Source organism: Dermacentor albipictus, chromosome 1, assembly GCF_038994185.2.
Source record: "Dermacentor albipictus isolate Rhodes 1998 colony chromosome 1, USDA_Dalb.pri_finalv2, whole genome shotgun sequence".
Taxonomy (NCBI): Eukaryota; Metazoa; Arthropoda; class Arachnida; order Ixodida; family Ixodidae; genus Dermacentor; species Dermacentor albipictus.
In genome coordinates this window covers 232,998,510-233,019,775 of record NC_091821.1, presented here as the reverse complement: position 1 = coordinate 233,019,775, position 21,266 = coordinate 232,998,510, and the positions used below count along the sequence as shown (strand labels likewise).

The 21,266-nt window shown below is 42.3% G+C and overlaps 1 protein-coding gene across 2 annotated transcripts in view; it reads right to left on the bottom strand.

The window, feature by feature from the left end:
• Rab3GAP1 (RAB3 GTPase activating protein subunit 1) overlaps nucleotides 1-21,266 on the bottom strand; it is a 310,097-nt gene that overhangs the window by 225,178 nt on the left and 63,653 nt on the right. For both annotated transcript variants that reach the window (XM_065425862.2, XM_065425861.2), the window contains exons 13-15: nucleotides 17,231-17,421; nucleotides 14,111-14,185; nucleotides 10,233-10,405 (exon numbers count right to left, since the gene is read on the bottom strand). In XM_065425862.2, coding sequence (XP_065281934.1) covers nucleotides 10,233-10,405; nucleotides 14,111-14,185; nucleotides 17,231-17,421 — 439 coding nt within the window. The remainder of the gene's footprint in view (nucleotides 1-10,232; nucleotides 10,406-14,110; nucleotides 14,186-17,230; nucleotides 17,422-21,266) is intronic.

Here is a 21,266-nt window from a genome sequence, read left to right as displayed (position 1 = left end):
CGAAGGCTGTCACATATGGTAGCAAGTCACCCACATGCAATCACTTACATGACACGCTTTTGAATGTGCCATTTGCTTAGGACTGCACGAGCCTGGGTAACGTGCCGATTCTAGAAATGCACAGAAAACGCTACTTTAACTTTTTGTACTTGTGTATCTTTTTAGATTTTTTTTTGGTCTTGTTTTCATTGAAGTGAAGCTACAATGTAAGGAGTGGCCAAAGGAAAGGAAAACTGACTGGAAGGTACCAATAGGGATAACATAAAGAAAACTGGATCACTTTTTTTAACCGATGGTCCACGTTGGCGTTGGCACAGCACGCTTGTAACGCCCCTTGTGACTGGTATAGTCCCTCGGCCCTACAAACTATGGTGCTGAGCGGCGGAGAAGTGTAATTCTTTGCAAACTGAACAAAGCATCATCCTCAATTACCCATGTCTTACGTGTATGGTGTCTACGATGGCAACAGGCAACACTCAGGTCTTGAAAGCCGGACTGCAAGAGGGTCCTTAAATACTGCTGCGAAAATCTGATCCCAAAAGTGTGGTATGGGACAAGTTTGATCTGTGGTGGACTGCACAACACAGACACTTGTCAGATATCTGCAATACATACCCTGCAAATCCTACCTTGCTTAAGCCTTCATTAAGAAGTGTCATTTCACACATGCAGAGGCACCCATATAAACCAGTCGAATGTCCAGAAAAGGCAAGTGCTGTTAAACATCGATATAACAAACTCCAATACTATAACTAAATTCTGGATATACCAATGTATTAAACCTTTCTTAACTTCTTTGTTCATAGAACACCATGTATTTTGAACCTTAATACTATAACGAAGTGTGCTTATACATGATTTCAATATAAAAAATGAAGGAATACAATATATATATGAAGGAATACCGAGACAAATAATGGAACATTTCCTGGACACAGATGGCCAAATGGTTCAATTAGGAGCTTGTGAATGCACCTCTGAAATTGCACACCGTGACCAAGAGTGACCAAGCGACCACCGCAGCGGACCAGTGTCATGTTTCGTATAAAGTCCAAGTGCGATAAGATCCTATCGTGCCTCATGTGTTGTAACCTTTGGGTACGAGTGAAAGCATGGGAGAGCAAGCCAAGAAGGATGGTGGCTTGATGAGCGACGTTTTCCCGTGTGAGCAAGAAGGGGAGGGGAGCAAGCTCATGGTAACACGCACGATCAAGAGCAAGCAGGGGGGGGGGGAGGGGAGGGGAAGTGGGGGCAGGTTGGCGGGCGTCTTCTTTTCTAGCATGGCCGTGGCTGCACATCGCATACCCTGCTTTAAGAGGCAATCTGCTGCATGTGCAAAGAGTGGGCATGATATCACCTGGCCAAGGCGATATTTGTCACTTTAGCCAGGGTGTGAACATTACTTGTGCTTTACAGCCCTATGACTGATTGAGCTGTTTCACGCATTTGCTGAACACAGTACTCCGCAACACTTTTACCGAGGAATTCATTGCAGAAGAGGCGGCTTCAATCCACGAGACATTGCAGAATGTGAAATGTCTCATCGAATTTCTCAAAACAAAGTGGATTAGCCATACAGCTCAGCAGCAGAGTATTACAGGAGGTTCCAACAAGATAGAACACGAAACTTACGATGCTCAGATCTGTGCTCCACCAATTAAAGATATACAAACACTACTTGATACAATGGATACTGCCAGTACAGAAGCCATTAACAAGAATATGCTAAGGGATCTGAACACTTTTCTGGAGCCATTTGAAGAAACTACACATGCACTTGAGGTCGACAGGTGTCCAACGTTGCAGCTTGCCACATTGCATGTGGCAAAAATCGCAAGAATACTTGAGTTGCCATACGGTTCTTTGGCAAAAACAATGGAAATATCAAAGATTGAATTACGTGCATGGAATTTTTTGGCCCCCAATGTAAACATGGCCATGCAGCATAAAGTTGCAACGTTTCTGTGGGCTCAATTCAGGCACTGGTGAATGCTTTTGCCAGAAGAGCATGAGGAAGTGCATGCACATGCAAGGCAGCTAATAGAATCATTTGAATTTCCAGCACCATGCAGCATGTCTGAAAAGCACCCCGCACAAATGCAGTGCAGAACCATTCTGCAAGTGGTGTGACAGGGATTACAACACAGTGCATGACCAGGATGAAATTAGCAAGTACCTGCAGGCTGAATCGTTGGGCTAATGATAAGGTGCTAAGTTGCGTGTTGCATACGCCGAAGATTCCTTTGTTCTTTTATTCAAATTTCATCACACGCATGGCTGTGTCGCGGTTGCATGGGCTGCAAAGCTGTCTTTTTTATTTCAATGTTTACAATTGTTCATACCACTGTGCATATGTTGCAATAAACGGTAATAATGGATACAACTAAGCAACGGATATAACGAAGTAATTTCAGCTGCCCCTTCAACTTCATTATAATGAGATCCGAGTGTATTTAGAACTATAGAAGAACTTACATAAGTAAAAAAGAAAAAAAAACTAACCCAAACAAAAACTCGCTCTTCCAATGTTAACTACAAAATATGGATGAAAATCCTATTTCAATTAGAAGTAATTACTTGCACTAAATTTTTAAATGCCTCTTTATAAGAAACACAAGGAACTCTGCACAAAGAAAATGGAAGAAACAACACCCACTTGCTTGATTTCCAAGAAAAAAGATTTTCATGCTGCTTTATGTTTAAAAAAATCACTAGCTCTACTGTATGCACGGAAGTATAGGGAAGCATCTGCTAGGAGAAAAGAGAGAGACAGACATCAAAGGACAGGGTGTTAGGAAATTTCCCTATTGCCAGTAACCTTTGTTATAACAGCCTCCTGGGTGCCTCCTGAAGTAAAACTAGTTGTTTTCAATGAAAACTATTTCACTTGGACCTTTACATCAGCATGCATATGAAAGTTCCTTTCAACGCAACTACCTAAAGACATTGAGGAAATCAACATTCAATGCTGAAGTTTGCATGTCAAGACATGCAAGGCACAGCCTAGTAGCATCAACCAGAGCATCTGAAATACCAAAAGTTCTAGTGAACATAAATAGTGATTAAAAGAACATGATAGACAAAACGATTAACTGCATTTGCATTGGGTGTAATATGACCTGCATGCATTAATGGGGTGGAAACAGTAGTGGTAAAACAGTATTGGTATGCTGAAACCAAGTCTACATAAATACATACTATGCACAGTCGACAATGAATGAAACATGACAATTTGAGAGGGCTGTATTCAGTGCGTCCTGCAAAATGGCTTATGTGCTGCAAACATTATGAGAAAAACATGCAAGAAGCACATGCACACTAAGGCATGCTTAATTAATTAGTGGTGTCTCAGTGCACCATCAACGGGTGCAATCTGATGCAGGCTGTGTTGTCAGTTCAAGGCTTGAGAGGTAAGCGTTTAAAGCTTTTGACACACTTTATTGTCAATGCCTACTCTTAACTGCGCAAAAGACCTTCGTTACACTTGCAATTCAGCACCTCTCTAAAATGACTCTTCCACTTGTGTCCTTCTGTGTCGATGCAGCCAGTGGCATAGACAAAAATATATTTTGGAGTGGGGGGGTCTCAGTAGACAACTCACATATATATATAATGAGGAAGTTGTACGCCATGCAAAGACAAACTACTAGCACTCCATGGACAAGAACACTTCAATGAGGATCTACGTTTTTGCACTGCCGAAACAACACTTTGCTTTACTTCTGACAAAAGCTTTTCAATGCTAAGGCATGCAGCCACTTCGCACCAAGTTATGCTATCGTCCTTATGCTATTATTGAAGATGATGATATTACAAAAAACTTAAATTTCGGTTATGAATTGAACCAATTATATAATGTATGTCGATGACCTAGCTGGTACATGACTCGAAGGAATAAACCACTAAAAATGGGGCCAAACAAAAGCAAGAAAGCACACTATCGTGCATCTTCTTGTTCACAGGCCACACTTGTTGCAGCCCAGGTAACAGTGGAGACAACCATTGTTTTCCAGCTAGATCTTCTAGTGAGTGGTACGGCGATGGCTACGTACAGAAGAGGGCGGGCACTATTTTGAGTGTCGCCCATCACTCCATCGTGCTTTCGGCATTGTGGGCATGATATATTATCCTAGATCTAAAAATACAGGAATGAACCTTTGCACTAGAACTTCGACAGTATCATAAGATGCAAGTTTCATTCACTTTTGGTGACCTTCTGTCAGACTTTTTTGAAGAGATGTTTGGAAGTGACTTGCGATCATGGTTTGTAGTCATCACGCAATGCACACTGTTATTTGATCACACTCGGGAATTGAGGCAGACAGTCTGAAGCAGGGCTGATTCTTTTTTAGAAGCCTTTGAAAATTAAGGCATCCGTAGTTCACAGTAAAGGAAGGGCCAGTCGCTGCAAGAGATTTCAAAGTGTTGTGTCTCCCGACACCTGTTTATTCTGAAAAGTGCCGAAACATTTAGTTACAATGGGCTCTCCACAGTAAGCAGCACGTGTTACAACGGGGTAGGTGAGAGTCTGGGAGACGATTGGTCATGGCAATTTGCTGTTGAGCAATCAAGCAGGTGAGACAGCCTCCCTATGTTCATACTTATCCGCTAACTTCTTGACGCCTTTTATGCGCATTCCCCCTGTATTCATCACCCCACTCCCCTTCTTAAAATTCTTTTCCGTTAGTCACTGTAACACTCTTCAACATTCACTTGGCTATTGAATGGTGCAGCGGCCCCTATTTCTGGTTCTGCATGCACTTCGAGGCCATTCGCCTACCTGCTCTCCCACCTGTTGTGGCGGTTTTTTAGCTTTCCTGGCCCAGCACCCCTAACCTTGATATATTTTGCCACATGCAAATAAGGGTTCTGTAGGTCTTTCTTGTCCCGTGAGCAAACCTTTTCTTGCCCCTTTCTTCGACTTTCTCACTGCTGCTGCTGTCTGGCACACAGCATCAGGGGGTGGTTCAGAGATTGTGTATACATGACAGGAGCACGGCAGAGATGAAATGCAATGCAAGAAACTCATCTGGACCTCTGTACCGTGTAGAGTGTGCATAATGCCCTCTGGAGCTCCTTGGGCATCGCTGTATTAGCCTCTTGACAGCCATAATTATCTGTGACCCCCCGCAAAAGCACTGCAGAAATTGCAGTGCTTACCTTTCTATTAACGTGAAACTCTAGAGGGAAGCTGGATAGAATGGTTGAGAGGAGGGGGAGAGGAAGTAGAAAATGGGTAGAACTGACGCAGTCGCAAAGCAAGTGAATAACAGCCTTGCCACTCTTCGCTCGCAGTTCCCATACAAGGAGGGGGAGGGATGGCGTATAGGGAAAACATGATATGAGAAGGCAAGGAAATGCTACTTCTATACACCATTTTTTCATGGGCGCCACCATATTGCTACGCAGTGGCGCCATCTATGGGCAGTTGGCATGCTGGCTTGGGTGGCCATTCTGTCTTGCATGGCAGGTATACGCTCGGCGGTAGTTTCTGGTGCTTGTTTTCGCGCTCGCGCGGTCTATTTAGTGCGATGTGGCATATTCTAGGTGGAAGACGGTTCTGTGAGATGTACTGAAGTGGTTTAAGTCGGTATGGCTGGGCTTTCTTCTGGCGTTGAGGCAGACGGAGCATGTACCGTGATATGTGCGCGAGAGTTAGAGCCTACAATCAGTCTCGGAGATAAACTGTGTATTTCTGAATGTTACATTCACAAATGTGACCTTATTGCAGTATTATCCTCTAGTTCTAAGCTGTGGTTTAGGAGCAATGAAACATATGCGACGATCGTAGTAGCGTGGGTACCGTGCTGCTACGATAGGAGCTGTGCTGTTATACTTTGACAAACGTTCAAACTGTTAGCTGCAGATTACATTGCCTGACTACTTGGTTTGGTGGATGCGGTATTCACCCATGAATAAGATAGTTTTGGCTAGTAATAACAGCATACCTTACAGTCTGAATTAGGCTTGTCCAGTAAAGCGACCATCGACGAACTGCGTGAGCATCCTAAGCAGTGGTAGGAGCTGTATTACAGATATCTTTGTTCTTTATGGCGCATGGTCCAAGCATACGGCATCAACGTTTATAAATCTATAAACCTTGTGCGGTGTGACTATGCTGTGTCGTATTGCGGCGTTAGCCCGTTTTTTTTTTTCTTTCTTTCTTTCTTTTTCGAGAAAGCGGATGATACTCGATTTTTTTGGTTGTGTTCATTCCGTTCTTTACGACGCGCTCACACGTGTTAGGGAAATTTTTTCCTCAAATATAGCCATCGCATTCTTATTGTGCGATCCCTCTCGTATATTACGACTTTACAGGGCAAAAACACAATGCCGAAGCACATAGTATATATGTATCATGCTGGTTCATGAACCACAGTGATCGCTGTGTTGAGCAGCGCCATCGACCTCATGCAGGAAGGCTAGCATAGACATATAGTGGTTTCAAGCCTACTAGACTTGAAATGTGGGAGAACGATGCTGATGTATCACAATTATTTGATAGCGCTTGCCGCTTAGATGTTTCGTGGTTGCCTTAGGTTGGCTGTACACAAGTATGCGCTCTTATGTTTTATGTTTTAGTCCCTACATCAAGTGATCAGATAGTGAGCAGATTTACCAGACCCACCGGTTCACCTCGTTGAATTAAAACCGATATACATAAAATAGTTCACACCACATGCACACACCGCAGCTGATGATGCGCGTCACATGTTTGTGCCCCCAAGCGATAACTCCGCGTACTATAGTTACCGATGCACCGAAGAGCTACACATTGGTTCCCTGACGACCTTATATGAACGGACACTGCGTAAATTTTACAATGTACGATCTAAAACATCGAAATCATTTCGCAGCACACGACAGCAATACTTTCAAGCAACGCCGCGCCAGATCGCACAAGCCAGAGAGGAGGAAAGGCTCGCTGTGCACCCTTTCCTCCTCGCCTGATGAAAAGGTCTATAGACATAACAGTGGTTGCGGTAATTGGGATAAATTTAATTTCAAGGTATGGCATGTTATGTTTCTGACATTTCTGAAAAATAAACACCGTGCAAATTTGTCCAGCGGACAACTTAAGCAGGGTGTGCAAAAGCAGAGCTGCATTTAAAGCACACCGTAGGGTCTAGGCGGCACTGCGGAAGCGGTCACAAGTCAAACCAACCCTTCTGTGCCTGCCATGGTAGCTCTGCGGCTATGGCATTGCTCAAGGTCGTCGGTTTGATCCTCACCATGGCAGCCACATTTCGACTGGAGCGAAATAAAAAACTCTTGTGCACTCAGATTTAGGGACACTTAAAGAACACCACGTTGTCGCAGTGTCAAAATTAATCCGACTGTTGTTTTGGCACGTACAGCCTCATAATTCAATTAAAGTTCAATACTTCTACCACGATGCGATGTGCCATGCGAGGCAATGAATATGCTCAACCCTCTCAGAGGTTATGAAGTATGGTGCATAACAACGGCTCAAGCAAACACCTCCTCCTGTGTGTTCTGTGCATTACGCAGACAAACAATAGTGGTGCAGGCAAGGTAACGTTTAACATCAACTCACCACTCTCGTGTTAGAATAAATGTTGAAGAAATTAAACATTTGTCATCAAAATCACAATTAATTATGGTCAATCAAAACAGCACAGAAAGCTTCACTTACATTGATTCACAAAGTGCATGGGATCTGCATAATATTTTGTCCTGTTTTCATTCTTCACAGTCTGTACAAACTAGCCTAACAGCAAGCTCGTCTCAAGTTTATTAACATACTGAAAGCCTGAGACAAGAGACAGAAGCAGAAGAAAAAAAAGTGGGGTTGGGGGGGATGCGCTTATTATGCATTAGCTAGACAAGCAAGTTGCAATATTTTAGAAATGCTTTTCTTCTGCACAGCATGAGAAGCTCTTCGATGACACAAAGGCCTGGTGGGGAGCAACGATGCCCCCAAGTTTTATGCATGCGCTCATCCCATTTTTATCTGTCTGTGAAATTTGTAGCGCTGATCCCCCATCAGCAGTTATGGTTAACACAATCTGGAATGAGATAGAGGTGCGCCATGAGTGGGGCCGCAATGTTCTGTGCAGAAACCACTAGCCCTCGCCTTGCTTTCACATTTAAGCTTTCCCTTTCATTCATGTCGCGCTTTCGGAGCCTACCTCCAGAAACTTTCTGTTCCGCGGGAAAGCTGGAAAGGGGGATTCGTCAGAAAATTTTGGGGAGGGGGGGGGGGGGGGTGTTTGAACCCTCCCTGACTACACCAATGGATGCAGCAACCTTCTGTGTCAGAGCAATCAATGAACACCCCAGCCAATATGTCAAGTGCATACAGCACCAGGCTGAGTGCAGACATGAAGTGAACATCCAACCAAGTGTGATCATTTCTGAAGCTGCTGCTCTTAATACACTTACACACAGCACAACTAAGAGTCAAATGCATCCACATGCAAATACTTCTTGCAGTGCAGACAATTCTAATCCCAGCTAAACTACTAGTATAGCACGGCGTTTTGACCCACGAAGTAATGCTGATGAGTGCATTTCTATTCTTTGTAATCCCAACAATAAACCTTGACATTAAACCAGCACATATATATGTAGTAGTTGGCACTTGGATATCTTTAAAGCACACAGACCTACCTGTTAACATAAATATGCATAATATACAACAGTTTAATTATATAGAGGCGTAACACCTAAATAATTGCAACACCTTAGGTGTTACATATGAACTCAGGAAATTGTGCGGGGGATGGTCAAATAAGCACTCACATGCTTAGAAAAGTGCACAATGTGCAGTAAAAAGTGCAGGTCTGTGTGTCTGTGGTCTGTGAGTCAAGAGCACAACAAAACAAAAAGGAGCAACAGCAGAAATCGGTCCAAATGTGCAGCCCCATTATAGCGGTAAGCATACAAAGCAGCTTCTACGCAAAAGCAGCCACCCTGCTCCCATGCATCTGAACCCTCAAGCTGTGTATTATGATCCTGTAAGAATGTTTAGCAGGCCCAAGTGGGTAGAACCATAGTACACGCTCCTGCATACAGTGGCAGCAGTTCATATACGTGATGCCCCTGATATTATAAGATAGTTCATGACCACAATGACGCCGTTGCCATGTGAATGCAGCACTGGTGCCCCTCTCCCCTCAAAAATAAGTTGGTAAGCTTATTTTGATTTTCATAAGTAAATCTTTTCAAGTTTTTTAAATCAGTTTTATTCCAATGAGGTTTTATCACAACAAATTTATGTGGGCCCTGACAATTTTGTTGCGGCAAGATTTGTCCGCACCTTCAAGCAATAATAGAGGTGGGGACTCGCTTGGGAGTTTACAGCAGTCTTTTTGATCCCTGGGAGGATTATTTGCCCACAATGCACACAGAACGAATGAAGCAGAATAAAGTAGTCACAGTAGTTTCATTACTTCAAGGTAATCAAACTGGTCGTCAGTAACAGCAAGGAAACAGTCACTTCCTGGATGCACTGGAAATAACTTTTATCTATTATGTGGACTGTATCGGCATGGCAAATTGAATGGCAAGCCCCAATCTGTGAAGTATACTTCAATCCTGGTAACCATGATCCTTTGTTACAATGCACCATGTGTGGCTTTCAAGAAACATATAAAGCCACCGTAGCTGTGTGAATACCAGAGGCTGTTCTACTGCTTCTTTCTGCTTATATACATGCAGCAGCCACTTTTGAGAATTTGTGAGACATGCCTTTCTGCTTTAAAGCACTATTTGGCCTTGATTCCTTCCTTACCACAGCAGAAGATGCCAATCCATGGTAATTTTGGAACCTGTTTTTATCAAAACACACTGGTTGCTGCACATATTGAGATTTATCAGACCATACTGAATATTTATTTGTAAAATTTGGGACAAATATTTACTTGGGAGAAATATTTGGGACAAATCATTTTACTTGGATAATTAAGAAATTTTTGCTGGTTCCATTAAATCGAAACAAGGAAGCCTTTACTGTGTGTGCATTGTGTGTGCGTGCATATGTAAAAATCTCTGAAACTAATACATTATTATAGCAGAAAAGATGTATGGAAATATTGTATTAAAGCAGCAGAAAACCGTCTCCACAGCTTTGCAGCCCTGCAATCAGTACCTACTTCAATGATTCAAGATGCCAAAAAGATGGCTACGGTCAAAGCATGATCAGCATGTAGGTTAGTACTTATTGTGCTCAAAGAAAGAACAGTGCAACAATTTCAAGATGCACTTACCTTGGAAGAGTGAGGTTGTTTTCCCAGTAGTAACGCATCTCTGCAATCACTTTGACCCAAAGTTGTGCAAGTGCTTCGATGCCACCACAGGCGTGGTATACATGTGCTGCCGCAAGGGCCAGGCGCCAAAGGAGACTGTTTGGATGTGTTGTCTTCAATGAATTCAGGCTTTCCTAAAGTGAAAGGCACTTTTTTAAAATGAATTTTACTCAAAGGTAAAAGAAGACCATTACACACTATCGACACGCTCGTTTCAACAACCCAATAAGTCTTGAACCTTTAAAGCCTTTCCTTTTGGCCAAATATATATAATTTGTAAGCAAATTTTCATTAGTGTCGCCAACCAAAAGCAACTACACCACATGTAGGCATTCTGTCAAATGTTATCTAGTGTTTGGTAAGACCATGGTGCTGTTGGCCCACTCATCATCAAACACTGGTTGTTAATTTACTGCCTATGATTGTCTTGCGATACAGACAATCAAAATAAAGAATATCACAAAAATTCACAACGTTAAAGCACCAGCAAATATTCATACTTTTCTTTTGCCTGCACTGAACAGATTACAAAAAAAATACAAGATTTGATGGCATACTTTGATACATTAAAAAAGAGTCTTTCTTCCTATTGCAACTAATACAGCATGTTCAAGCCAGGATTACCTTCAGAAAACTGTTCACATACAACTTGAGATGCAAGAGCCACAGCAATCACTGTGCTGGTTATTGTCACTACTCAGCAGGGAGAAACTATCCAATACAACATGTGAGCAACACTGTGATGCTCGCCCCAATTTTTTCCTCAGCATGTGCCTTTGCATGAAACAAGTGATGCTGTATCGTCATGCCTACTCACCCTGGCTTGCTCAGGCAACAAATGCATAGTCTGCTTTCAACCCACAACCACCTCTGGACCGAAAGCACATTTTTCATGTTAGTGCACTTCTAGTGCAGAGAGTAGACACATACATCCAGTGACACCCATCAAATCCTCGTATGTTTATTCATCTCTATAAGTAATTGCTTAAAGAGGTTAATAAAAAGGACTACTGACAGGACATTTGTGGCTTGTCATTTCTCTTCTCTCGGTAAATGAATGTCTAGGCACTCCAAACCGTAGAAGTATTTATTCATGTATTTACTTATTTATTGAAGATACCACTACAGGCCCTCAGAGAGGGCATAACAATGGTGGTGGTGCGGGGGTACAATAACATGTGAGCCAGAATAGTTGCAAAATCGATCAAAATCAATCAATCAAAGGTGTTCATTAAAGTGCCTAAGAACAACCTCGACAGTATGCACAGGAAAAACAGTGCATGCCCACACACACACATACACACGTGTGCACACATAAAAAAAAAAATTAATAATTTCTCAATAAAGGTTCTCAGACCACAAAATTTGTACACAAAGAGAATACAAAGCAAAAGCGCAGGAACAAAAGGATCAAAATGGTGGAACCCACAACAGATGACCGTGTTTGTTCAGTTATTGAAATTTCCCTACAATACCTATCAGGAAAATATTAATATTAGACATGAAGATATCCAGGAACTCTGAATGGGTGCTATATGTCGCCTGCACTCTTGATAGAGGGTCACAAAAAGCAGAGATGATTATGATGATGATGACGACAATTATTATTATTATTATTATTATTATTATTATTATTATTATTATTATTATTATTATTATTATTATTATTATTATTATTATTATTATGTGACTGAAATACAAACCTAAAAGAAAAGTATGCTACAAAGCGTACTTTTCTTTTAAAAAGCAGCCTAAAATTATTTACTATAACACTTGTTCTTGTGAACCAAATTTGCTTGGAATATCCAGGAGGTGGATACGTTGTGACGTCAAGATACACTGGCTCACTTCACTCCTGCAACTGCTGCAGCTGCAACACGCGAGCACGGGCAGAAAAACCACCTGTGCCACTGTTGTTTACCTTCTTACTAGCAACATTATCATACCTACCCTTATAGTTACATACATTATCAAATTTTGGTGTCTCATGATATAAAGATAATGTTGATGACATAAGGTACTGCACTTGGAGACAAACTTAATGTAGTATCGAAATAAATTATACCAGACGTGTTCCCCAACCTTTGTACTTCCTAAGTGCCATCCTTGTACATGTAAGGCGCACAGTAGTTCTGGTAACTTCAAAAATGTTTGTCAGCACTTCTTTAAGAGGAAGAAGTGACGCTGGCAAAGATCACATGATCCATAGAACATACAACCAATGTTTACAACAACAGAAGAATGGGTGCAAAGGGAAGGATGAAGCAGTTCAGCATAGAAGACAATTAGACAGAGTGATTGGATTAGGAAATGTGCAGGTGTAGTGCCAGTTCAACAGAAAAAGAACAGGGGTACAAATGCGAACATGTGGGAGAAGCCTTTGTCCTGCAACAGATTGAATTATGCTGATGATGGTTCTTCCGATGACTGCAAATATGTATGCCTAAATGCAGAATATCAATTACCAATTAAAACTGATAGCCTGAAGAAAGAAACTTGCATCAAAGTCATTAAACAAGGCATAACAACATGTGTGTGTCTTCACCATTCAGCAAAAAAAAAAAAAAGGATTAAGGTTCAAGTTCAATTCAATTCGTCCACATAACCAGTGCTGTATTTCCTTATTATCATTAGGAACTAATCAAGCCCACATTTAGGAAATTTTGTTGGTCACTTCAGGTAAGCCCAGACCAAATGCCTGGTTAACCCTTTGAGGGTTGTGCATGCATGTACGATGGCAATTGAACATTAAAAAAAAAAAGTGTTTTCGGAACAAAGCGTCACTTAATGTTCCTCTGGAGGTGCTGCAACTATCCATGACTTCTAGAAAAATATTCTTATTGTGCCACGACCCCTTGGCTTCCATCAAAACAAATTTTTTGCTTCGCTCTGTGATGTCTGCCACCACAGTAGATACGCAGCATTTTCGCTTCACCTAGCTTATTGCCGCATGCTCACACCCGCACTTGCGCACTTTATAATAAGCATTTTCGTGCATGTCGTTTCCAGTTAAGGGTGTCAGGAAGACTGATTTCTGTTTACCACTCCATGTGCCACTGGGAGATGCTTACCTGCATGGCTCTCCAGCAGGCATATGATTACTTTGCTTGCAGACAGGCGCTCGTAAACCGGCGGTACTGCCGCTCGTGGAAATCATTTTGCCAGGTGCGTAAGGGCTGACAGAACTCAATGTAGCGATCTCACATTTCATTATTGCAAGCTTCTCACTCATTTTGCTTTCGTGATGAGCACACACTACTGAGCTTGCTTGTGGGCTCTCCCATGGCATGCTTTGCTTTTGCTGTGGCTGTACGTCCCTGGGGCTGTATTCTCTAATGATCCACATCATTTTCCATTATTCTGGCACTACGTCATTGGGTTGGGCCTGGATCAGAGGCCGCCGCACTTCTGGCTTTGCTGGGATGGAACCCCTGGCGCAACGCATAATACATATGGAAAATGAAGTTAAAAGTTTTAAATCAGGAGTCCCAGTTGAGTTGAACCTATTTAAAGCTATTTAAAACTTAAAAATAGGTTGTTTGATAATAGTGCATTTGTAAAAAATTAATTATGGTAGTTCATTGATGCATTATACAATAAACCATACATAAATATGCTCACATTAAAAAAAGAATCGTCACTTTATTGCTGCCTCAAAAAATTATTTCCTTAGTTTTTTTTTTCTAAGTAAGCCACTCTGAAGAACATAAACCTGCACTAAATAAATGTGAGCCCGAAGGGACACTTTTTCCGAAAAAAATGTGGCCCTCAATAGGTTAAAGGGTTGATGAAAAAACACCCATCTGCATCTCAACCTTCACAAGATCACAGTTTCCTACCTTGAGTTCCAAGAGCTTAGTATTTGTGTCTGCCTCAGGAGGTGACTCTATCTCAGGAGATTCAGCCAGCACATTCTGTAAAAAAGAATTACACGAGATGCTCACATATTCGCAAACAACATGTGCACTAGTTGTGCAGAGCACAATATTTATTTAGCAGCCACTTGAGCCGGTAAGTATATCGAAGTGCAGGAAACTAATACAGTACCAATTGGGACCAAAAATCTGCACTAAATGCAGTGAATTTAAAGCCTTTAAAATCAATATTCAAGTCAGATAGACAAGCTTCCAGACAAACTTTCAAATCCACTAGAGTGGATTTTACACTAGAGTAAAACAGCATTAATCACTCTGATCCCCCCACCTGCCGCAAAAGTCCCAGTGGCTATCGAGTTGCACTGCTGAGCTTGAGGTTGCAGGTTCGATCCCTGCCACGGTGGCAGCATTTCGATGGAGGCAAAATGAAATAACGCTTGCGTATTTAGATTTTGGTGAGTACAAATTAACGACAAGTACTGATGCCATGTTGAAATTCCTGCACCCGTTACCAATGAAGCACTAAATTTCACCTAATTATTGAAGAAGCTAATTAACTGATTATTGTTGAGAAAAGAACTGTATTGCATTTGAAGATAAACCCGAATTCGACCTGGCAACTTCAACAGGCTTTTCCTGCAAAAAGTAAAGGACTAAAGTGCATATTATCAAACACACTTCCTGGTCGATCATCCCCATGATCTGGTGGGCATTACAGCATGAACGTAGACTTGGAGAGAAGTTTGGCCATCATTTTTCTTTTCTGTAAGCATCCCTTCTTACCAGAGAAACATTGACAAAGATGTAAAAAATGAATCTGCTAGCCTGCAATCCAGTGGCATAGCCAAAAATTAATTTTGGGGGAGGGGGGGTTTCTCTGCCAACAACTACCAATCCTCCCCCTCCTTTACTCTTTCTCTCTCTACATAATATATATAGAATGTGGAGGCTGTACACCACACAAAGACAAACTTCTACGCTCCCCAGACAAGAATGCTTTAACCACGAGGACGCGCGTTTTTACGTTGCCGGAACAACACATTGCTTAACTTCTGACAAAAGTTTTTTCATTGCTAAGGCGTGTACCCACTTCGCATCAAATTATGCTATTATCCGTATGCTATTTTTAAAGATGATGATATTAAAAAAGACAAAAATTTTGTTTATGCATAGATGCACTTATATAATCAATAATCTATGTTGATGACCTAGCTGGTACAGACTTGGAAAAAGTACAGCTAGCAGACTTGGAAAAATGAACAGCGCTAACAGCGGGGCCAAACAAAAACAAGACAACACACTAATGTGTGTATTCTTGTTTGCAGGCCAGACTAGTTCTAGCCCAGATCTTCTAGTAAGTGGTATGGCCATGGCAACATACGGAAGAGGGCGGGCACTATTTTGCGAGTCGCCTATCACTCAATCGCGCTTTTAGCCTCATGAGCAGGCTATATTATTCTAGATTTAAAAATACAGGAACAAAGCTTTGCGCTAGAACTCTACTATGCTAGTTTCATCTACTTTTGGAGGCCTTTCTGTCCGACTTGTTTGAAGAGATCTTGGGAAGTAACTTGCGAACATGGTATTGTAGCCATCACGCGACGCATATCGTTATTTGGCTACACTCGGCAATTGATGGGGCAGACAGTCCGAAGCAGGGCTGCTTCCTGGTTAGAAGCCTTTGTAAAAATTACGGCATCCGCAGCTCGCAGTAAAATAAGGGCCAGTAGATCCGAGAAATTTGACAGTGTCGTGCCTCCTGACACCTATTCTGAAAATTGCCGAGATGTTTAGTTAGGACAGGCTCTCTGCAGCAAGCAGCACGTGTTACCACTTGGTAGGTGAGCCTCAGTTAGGCGACTGGCCCCAACTGTCTGGTGCTGAGCGATCGGCCAGTGACGAAGTGCTCTCCCTATGTGTTCTTGTTTATGCGCGTCCCCTACTCCTCCTCGTATCCATCAGCCCACTCCCCTTCTTACAATTCTTTTCTGTTAGTTACTGTCACACTTTTCAACATTCACCAGGTTGTTGAATGGCACGGTGGCCGCTAACATTCCTATATCTTTGTTTCTGTGTCGACTTCGAGGTCATTCACCTACCTGCCCTCCCACCTGGGGGGGCATTCTGCAAGAGTCCACCTAGCAGACTGTCCATTTCGGCCGCTGCTGATTGGATGTAGCTGTACGAGCGAGGAGGAGACAAGCGGTCCTAGCCAATCAGCAGCGGCCGAAATGGACAGTCCACTAGGTGGACTCTTACAGAATACCCCACCCCCTGTTGTGCCAGTTTATCAGTTCCCCTGGCCCAGCACTGCTGTCCTTGATATATTTTGCCGTGCACAATTAAATCAGCATTCCGTAGGTCTTTCTTTCTTGTCCTGTTTTTTGTCCTGCTTTCATTCTTAGCACTGTGTACAAACTAGCCAAACAGCAAGCTCTTCTGAAGTTTATTAATATATTGAAAGTCAGAGACAAGGGAAAGAAAACTAAAGAGGGGATGCTTATTATGCATATCATAGACAAGCAAGTCGCATTATTTTGGGAATGAGTTTCTTCCGCACATTGTGGTCGACAATTCGGTCAAGTACCAGAAATGAGAAGCTCTTCGACGACACGAAGGCTTGGTTGGGAGCAACAAAGCGCTAAAGTTGTATGCACGCATTTGCCCCATCTTTCTCTGCGTGTGGAATTTTTAGCGCTGATCCCCCCTCAGCAGTTATGGTTAACACGATTCGGAATGAGGTAGTGGTGCATCATGAGTGGGGCCACAATGTTCTATGCATGAGAGGGAGAGGGGATCACCCCCATTACATCACCCCTCTCCCCATTCGGACCGCCAATAGCCTTCGCCCTGCTTTCACATTTAAGCTCTCCTTTTCATTCATGTTGCCCTTTCAGAGCCCACCTCCTGAAACCTTCTGTTCCATAGGAAAGGGGGAAAGGAGGGAGGTTCGGCAGAAAATTTCGAGGGCCAATGCCACAATCATTTAATGCTCCTGTTTAGTGTCTCTGCAAACAAGAAATTGCGAAACAGTGTGGTAAACACGAGAGGCCAGTTTGACCATGACTATATATTAAACGGTACCTTTTCCTGAGGAGTGGCATCTGAAGACAGGAAGATGTAGCCTAGAATTTCAATGAGCAGCTCCTGATTTCGTAGTAGCATGTTGTGCGAGCTCTCTGGAGAGACCTCTGGCTGAGGCAGCTGAGGCAATCGAAAAGGCAGAGCACTGGGCTGGGCCAGTCGATCCAATGCATCAAGTATTTCCGCCTTTGCTGAAAAAATATGCAACTCATGTAAATCTCAATCTGGACAAACAAAACACACTGCAACATCATGTGTTCATCCTTAAACAAGCCAGCTGACTGCATCAAATAATCAAGGTATGTCAGGATAATCTGCCTTACACATGAATTAAACAATAGTAGGTGGCACCTGCTGATGCAAATGAGTGAAACACAGCACATGCTGCCATGAACTGCTAGCTATTACAACACCATATTTAGTGGAAACCAAACTTTTAAGATTTATGCTGCACATGGCATCCCATATGCTATTCAAAGAATGGTCATTCAGCGTTTTTGCATGCATCTACTGTTTCATCTTCATGTGCTAGTGAAACCGCTGCAAGGATTCAAGATAATTCTGGAAGATGCCCCTGCAAACTCCGAATATATTTGGAAATGCCACTGTGGTATAACTCAGGGGCTGCGACCTACCGCACTGACTTCAATAAGAATGAGGCAGCACATCCATAGCACATTAACAAATGAATAGAACAGCAAACGACCACTGCTCTTGAGCATACAGCAGCTGATGAGGAGCAGATGAAACAATTAATTGTCATCTGGTAGGCAGATGAAAGAAGTTCCAACATTTTTTTGTGCCCAGCAGATAGTGTTAGTAAATTTCCAACAGGTAGAGCAGCTGAACAGGATGACTGACTTCGGTTCAGCATGGCAAGCATAGAGAACGGCAGCAAACTTTTCCGTGAAGTCTGTAATGCAATTCTTCTATTCTTGCTACGGTCCAAACTTGCCGTGGATGGTGTTTTTCACCAATGAGAAACAAATTGCCTTCCTTCAGCAAGTTGGAGCACTTCACTTTGTTCACTGCAAAGTTTCTCAGTTCATTGAGATACTCTTTCAACCAGCGATCCCAAGATGCTTTCAGGTCCTCCTCTCGTTCTTGCCACAACTATTTCAACTGCACATCACTAGTAGCAGCAACTGCTGCTTTGTAAAGTGGCAGAGCTGTTAGCCTTCTATGTACTAGAAAACTTGCTGGGAAAAGTAGGTAGAGTTCATAGGTGACTGTTGTCATTAATCAAAAGGTAGATCAAATTATGTGAATTTGGCATGCCTGCGACTCCTTTTAAAAGCATGGTAAGCTAAGTATGGCCCACCAGGCCTGTGCCAGGCATCTGCCTCAAGCATTTCTTGATGGAGTGTACAGTAAAAGCTTGTTAAACCGTACCCGCTTAAACAGTAGTTTTGTTTAAAATGTAGTACAGTCAAATTCCCGAATCAGTGGCCATTTAACGTAATGCGTTTTGTATCCGCATAAATTGTACCAGCTTATTGCATACGTATAGGTTAAAACGTAGTGTTTCGTTGCACAAACATGGCGGTGCGTCGTCTCCATCGGGCAGCCCGGCAGAACAAGCCTCAGAGATAGGAACAACGGCCTCGAAGCGCCCTACACGTTTGTGCGTGAAGCCACATCAACATCATTTTGGTGCTGTGCCAGAGAGCGTTGTGGCATCGTGCAACCAAGGACTCGTGTCATGCCGAAGCTCGAATAAAAAAGACGCCGGGTGCTCAGCATAGAAGGAAAATTAGACATTGTTCGTGCTATCAAACGTGACACGAAGTCGGTGCTGGCAAAGTGAATAAACACTGCATCGTTTTTCCACTTTCATTGCACTCTCTCCGAGTTCCGTTTTTGACAGGTAAATGGGGGGATCTCGTGGTATTTCGGTTAAGCAGTACTACCATTTAGTACCTACTTTTTCCGAGCTCCGGCCAACTACGGTTTAACGAGGTATCACTGTACAAGTCTCTCGTAATACTAGCCCCATTAAGGAGCACTTGGGCACAGGAACTTGCACTGGATTTATGACGCTGTGAAAAAAAGCAATCAGGTCGTGATTCTGAATTGCTTTCCACAGTTTACGTACATTTCGGAAACTGTGGAAGTGATGCCTTCACAAAGGTGCACATACTGTCGCTGTATATGGTCTTGCATAATCCTTGTAGTGAAATGAATTTTTTAAAAGCACAGATGAAGCTTTGAGTGGTCAAAGCTTCGTACAACTCAAAATGAACAGCCATAGTGACAGTGCAAGTAAAGAGTGTAATATAGGCCCGTTCTTGACAGTTTCCTTTGACGTACAGTAGACCTTCAGAATCAACTCGTGTCAATACAAATGGCATATAACTTCTAAAATGGTTCTCAAGCACCAGATGTATTTCCTGTTGTACTGGTTTTGCTTGCATTCAGCAAAAGACCACACTGACATATTGTTTTCTTGACTAGCTGTCTGGCATTTGAGATCTAAAATTCTTTATGAACTTGTGTTATGTGTCTCTGAAACTGTCCTGAAGAATGTTCATGTGAGCCTGCTAGATAGAATGTTATAATGTGAAAGTACTTTGGCAGAATAATTAAATTTTTAATTTCATATTCATCTTTCTTGCTGTGAGTGTGGCCATCAACTCAAATCAACCTGGTGTTATTGAAGTCGCAGGTGTTTATTCTGACTCCACAAGGAAACAGGTTTCTCCTCTGAGTGATATACATCACCTTGTTGCTAAAGTGAATTTTTTGTTTGACACATATCAAGCAATGCTCACTCAATTAAACTTATGTCAGAAGTTCTCCAAAAGATTCAGACTCCTATTTCAAACTTTTCTGCATATCATCAAGCACACACTGTCACTCATAGAAGCCTGATCTGAGAACAAACCGTCCCATGTCAATTATTCTTTCCATGGAAGGCTCCATGCTGAAAGTGTGTGTATAGGTTGTTACTAACTGTACAGGTATTTCAAGATTTTCATCTTGACTACAAGCATGAGGCCAAATTATAGGATCATTTATTCATTCTAGTCCATGCCATCACAGGTGTGCCTTTTGCAAGCCACCTGCAGAGACCTCTCATGAACAAGTCCGCCAGATTTTCTTTGCTGGGAAAAAAGCACCAAGAGGAAGGATCAGTAAGATTGAAGATTTTTTGTGCCCCATTTCCAATGAACATTTGCATGTCACCGATTCTTTCCGAATGCAGCATAGAGTAACCAGTGAGTAAATCAGAATTTCACTTTATTGACGTCAAGGCCAAAGGTGCTTGAGCAGTACCATATGAACTGGAATATAGGTTGAGCCCTTGCCAAAAAAAAAAGAAACCGGAAAAAAAAGATAGCCAAAATGTGTTAATTTTCACAACAGCGCTGCAGCTTTGCGGTGAATTGACTGCACTATCACTTTTTGCGAGTGTGCACAAAGCTCCTGCACAAAGCCTGCAAGTGCGCCCTCAAGTTGTGGATACACTGCACGATGCCTACAAAATGACATTTTAAGTGGGTTGGACACCATCAAGTTCTCCTTTTTGTGGCCACCAATATCGCAAGCTTTTTTTCAGAAACTCCAAACTGGCGCTGAGTAACCATGTTGCCATGTGCTTCGGCAACAAATACATCCTTATCTTGATTGCTGCTGAATACTCATTGTGGACCAGACAAAAATAAGGTCGATCGGAAGAGCACACACAAGAAGACACAGTGACATGAAAATAAAAAATGCCAGCAACCACATTTGGATATGGATACCGCTTTGTCTATCTGTTCGCCAACATACATGCTATAAGTTGCCAGATGATAACTCACATTCTGCTAAAGACCACTACATAAGACGAGTTCTGACTTTGGCTTGCTGTTTTCATGAAAATATCTCGACTTATATTCAGGTTTATATGATAATTATACATAAGAGCTGCTACCAAAGAAGACATTAGCTCAAGCTAAGCCAGCGTTATGGTTTTGATTAGCGCAACTCAGATCTTCGCAAACAGATGAGTATTCCAAGTGCTGCCTGCAGAATCCTGCATGGATATGTAAAC